This window comes from Tuber melanosporum (assembly GCF_000151645.1).
Source record: "Tuber melanosporum whole genome shotgun sequence assembly, scaffold_220, strain Mel28".
Taxonomy (NCBI): Eukaryota; Fungi; Ascomycota; class Pezizomycetes; order Pezizales; family Tuberaceae; genus Tuber; species Tuber melanosporum.
Window position 1 is genome coordinate 80,823 of NW_003298887.1, and position 3,370 is coordinate 84,192.

A 3,370-nucleotide genomic window follows, 5' to 3' on the forward strand; every position below is an offset into this window, starting at 1 on the left:
TTTTTCTCAAAGTTCCTCTCCGTCTTTTGAGTTTCTCCGTGATTATTTGCAAAAAAAAAAAAAAAAGTGTGAATTGCCGCTCATACTTGCCATCCAGGCCCATATACAGATTATAAGGCAACTGCAAAGACAGAGCGAGCTATGCTCGAGCCAGTTCGCCCTCCTCTTGGTTGATGCAAATGGGCACTCTCAATTGACCGGGTCAGAGGCCTTTAAGGAGCATCTGAATCGTTGGCTGCCAGATGATGTTCGCAAGGAAGCGTCTCAAATTTCTGCTGCTGCAGCGATGAAGAAAGGTATCCAACGCCATCACCGTAACGATTATGACAAAGACCACCAATCACCAAACCGCGGTTCGAATGGAGTGGATATCGACGGCGACATGGAGGATGAAGATGATGGAAATGAGGGGGACATCGACGGGGGGCAATGGGCAGACGCCGAGGGTGACGAGGATAACCACGATAGCTCATCCATCCATCAACAGTCGACCCCTCCTGAGGATTCAGACTCTCTTAGTTCTCCAAAAGCTATGCGTGCGAATGGGGGTTCTGGGATGCTGCTACCACCTCCCCCGGCAGACCAACGACGAATCATCCGGGCCAATGGTGCTAATCGCAAACGCCCGGTTCAACCAGAGCTTCAGACAACACCGGCAAAGAAACGAAGATCGACGGTTAAGAGGTCTGTTCGAAGAGCAGATTCGTCATCGGGCGAGTCCAACGATGTCGTTTTACACGAAGAGATAGAGTATAAAGGGCTGGATATTACTAACGAGGGAGAAGTCAATACCTTTTTTGAGACTCGGCTGCGCCAGATGCAGCAACTCGTTTGCAAGGTTGTCGCGAAATGCTGGATAAAGGTTATAGAACCAAAGAAGCAATCGAACTTCCCATACAATCGAGGCGAGGAAAGTAAGCCCTCGTGGTGGCCACCAAATGCACGACATAAAGAGCCTGACCACCTCATGAAACCAGGTAAGACAAGTATCTGCCACTTTATGCCCAGTAATATGCTTACGGTAGTGCAAAGAACGTCTACGATTGCTTTTGACGATGCTGCGTTGTCGCAAAGTCCCGGTTGCGAAGTTGGAAGCTGCAACCGCAGAGGCCACAGCTCATATCCCACCAGAGAAAGCCCCTCTTTTAGAAGAGATATACCGTGTAGCCAAGATGGAAGAGCGTTATCGCTCTGGTGGATTAGGTAACCATTCTTTCTTTAAACCTGGATGCAAGGGGTAATGCTCTTTGCTAACCATTGCTAAAGCTCCTGGGACGTTATGTTTTGTTGCCGCTTCCGAGAAGATTGTCAAGAGTCCAAATCAGAAAGTGCCATCCCCAAAGGTGAACGGAGACTCTTCTTCACCGATCATTGCTTCGTCGGGTGCACTAAGGGATATGGGCCGTAGGATGTCGAGTGCGCAAAGCCCGGGACAGCCACAACTCTCGCCCATTATCGCCAATGGGGAATCAGGTCTGCGAGCTGCCCCGAGGCTGAACACCGACATTGTCACGGGTTCGATTCCTCATATCCAGCCGCAGAATCCCTTCCGTGGGAACAGGGGCCAGTCCAACGTCCAACCCCTGAATACACAAGCAGGGCTAGGCTACAGCACGAACGGATATGTTTCGCAGACATCCCCTGTTCCCGATGAGCAGTATATGGATCAAAACCAGCTGCCTTTAAGCTACACCCATCACTACCTTGTGAACCCGCAACAACAACAGCCTGCGCCGCACCGCAATTCCATTGCTACATCTCATGGATATCCTGGGGCTAACCCACCCCCTGCACACTCTTCCCTTCGGCGGGCTCACACCAGCCCTAACATTTCCCAGCAATCGCAATCCTATGCTGGATGGCCCCCTCAAATGTCTAATACACCGCTTGTAAACGGGATGTATTCACCATACAGCCCAAACACCCAGCCCCAGCACTCACCCCATGGGTCTCATAGCGGGCACCCAAGCCACGGACCTCAAAGTGCAAGCAATCCCCCAACACCCGTGACAGCAACCTCTTATCAGCAATTACCTCACCCCTTGCCTCCGATGCACCAACACCAGCAATCACAACTGGTAACATCGCCTTCCCATGATATTCCAGGTGGGGATGAACGGGGCGAGCAGCAATTTGAAACCCAAGCAATGGCGGGCTCGATTAGGTCTGGTTCTCTCCAGCACCAGCATCACATCGGCCATGTGAGCTATTCCGATTTTTTGGAGAATGAGCATGATTTGGGAGCCGTCCAGGAAAACGCTGTTAGTGTTGAGGACGGGCAACAAGGTGGGAGATCGAAGTGACATTGTTTTTTCTGTAATTGTATTTAGGAGGCTTCGCGTTTTTAAGCTGCGTTTTTTTCTCGCTTTTTTCTCGGTGCCTGATGGATTTTTTCTGAACTTTCAACGATGACATGGTGTTTGGCGCACCAGGAGTTTCTTACTTATCATTACTCGGTGGTTTTATCCTCTTCGTTTATCCTCTCTTCGCTTGGGGGCCTTTTTCATGCACTTGTCCCCGTTCGAACCACAACTTCTCCTCAACTGTCCTAAGTGAGGTAGATAGAGCGAGCCTAGGTGGTTTTAGTCTTGAATTGCCTCCCTATCATATCCCCTTTACTATCTGTTTATATCCACTGTTAGCTTTTGTCCCTTCAGAGTTATCATATTCTCCTAACCTACTGTATTTTTGTCGAGCTTCTATCCTCATTCTCCCCTTCTTTCGGGTGTCTCCATCTTAATGGTGTTGTCTTTGAAATATTTTCCGTTCATCGTCTTGGTATAACAGGTGTTTTTCTTTTTCTTTTTCGTCTCGTATGAGGGTTCAACGTTTGCCTTTGCTCTTGCCCTCCACGTGGTTGGTTATTTGGTGTCCGGAATTCCGGTTGCGAGTATGGAGTTCGTTCATTTGCATTTATTTCCCCTTTGTTTTTGGGTTTTTCTTTGCTCGCTGACAGCTCGTCATACTATTTTCTTGTGTCGGATGATTTATTTTAGTCGTTCCATTTGCTCTCTATAGTTGATTATGGGGTATTAGTGTTATTTTTCTGCTTCCGTTGCAAATAAGTAAAAATGAATGAGGCCATCATACATTACCCTGCCCTGTTTGTGATCATATGACGTCACTCGATTTTCGGGTCGGCATGAGATTGATAGCGGAGGGTGTTCCTGGGAGTTCAGCGTATGGGAATATACTGCTCTCGTCCAGAAGTCAATAGTCAGGCAAGAAGGATGAGAGGAAGAGCCAAGAGGGGCCTCTAGATACTGAAGATCTGGGAACCTGCCGATTCGTGTTGATTTTCCTGGACACGGGGGAAGGGCATCGCTCTGTTTCTCCTGCCGATGAAATGGGCAGTACTGGTGGAAGATAA

General features: G+C 48.8%; 1 protein-coding gene; it reads left to right on the plus strand.

The window, feature by feature from the left end:
• Window positions 1-286: 286 nt before the first annotated feature.
• GSTUM_00000825001 (uncharacterized protein) lies at window positions 287-3,087 on the plus strand (the record flags this gene model as incomplete). XM_002838095.2 has 3 exons in its annotated part: window positions 287-977; window positions 1,033-1,203; window positions 1,267-3,087. 3 exons carry the CDS (start codon window positions 287-289, stop codon window positions 2,301-2,303), a joined length of 1,899 nt encoding a protein of 632 aa, XP_002838141.1. The 3' UTR covers window positions 2,304-3,087.
• Window positions 3,088-3,370: the final 283 nt, after the last annotated feature.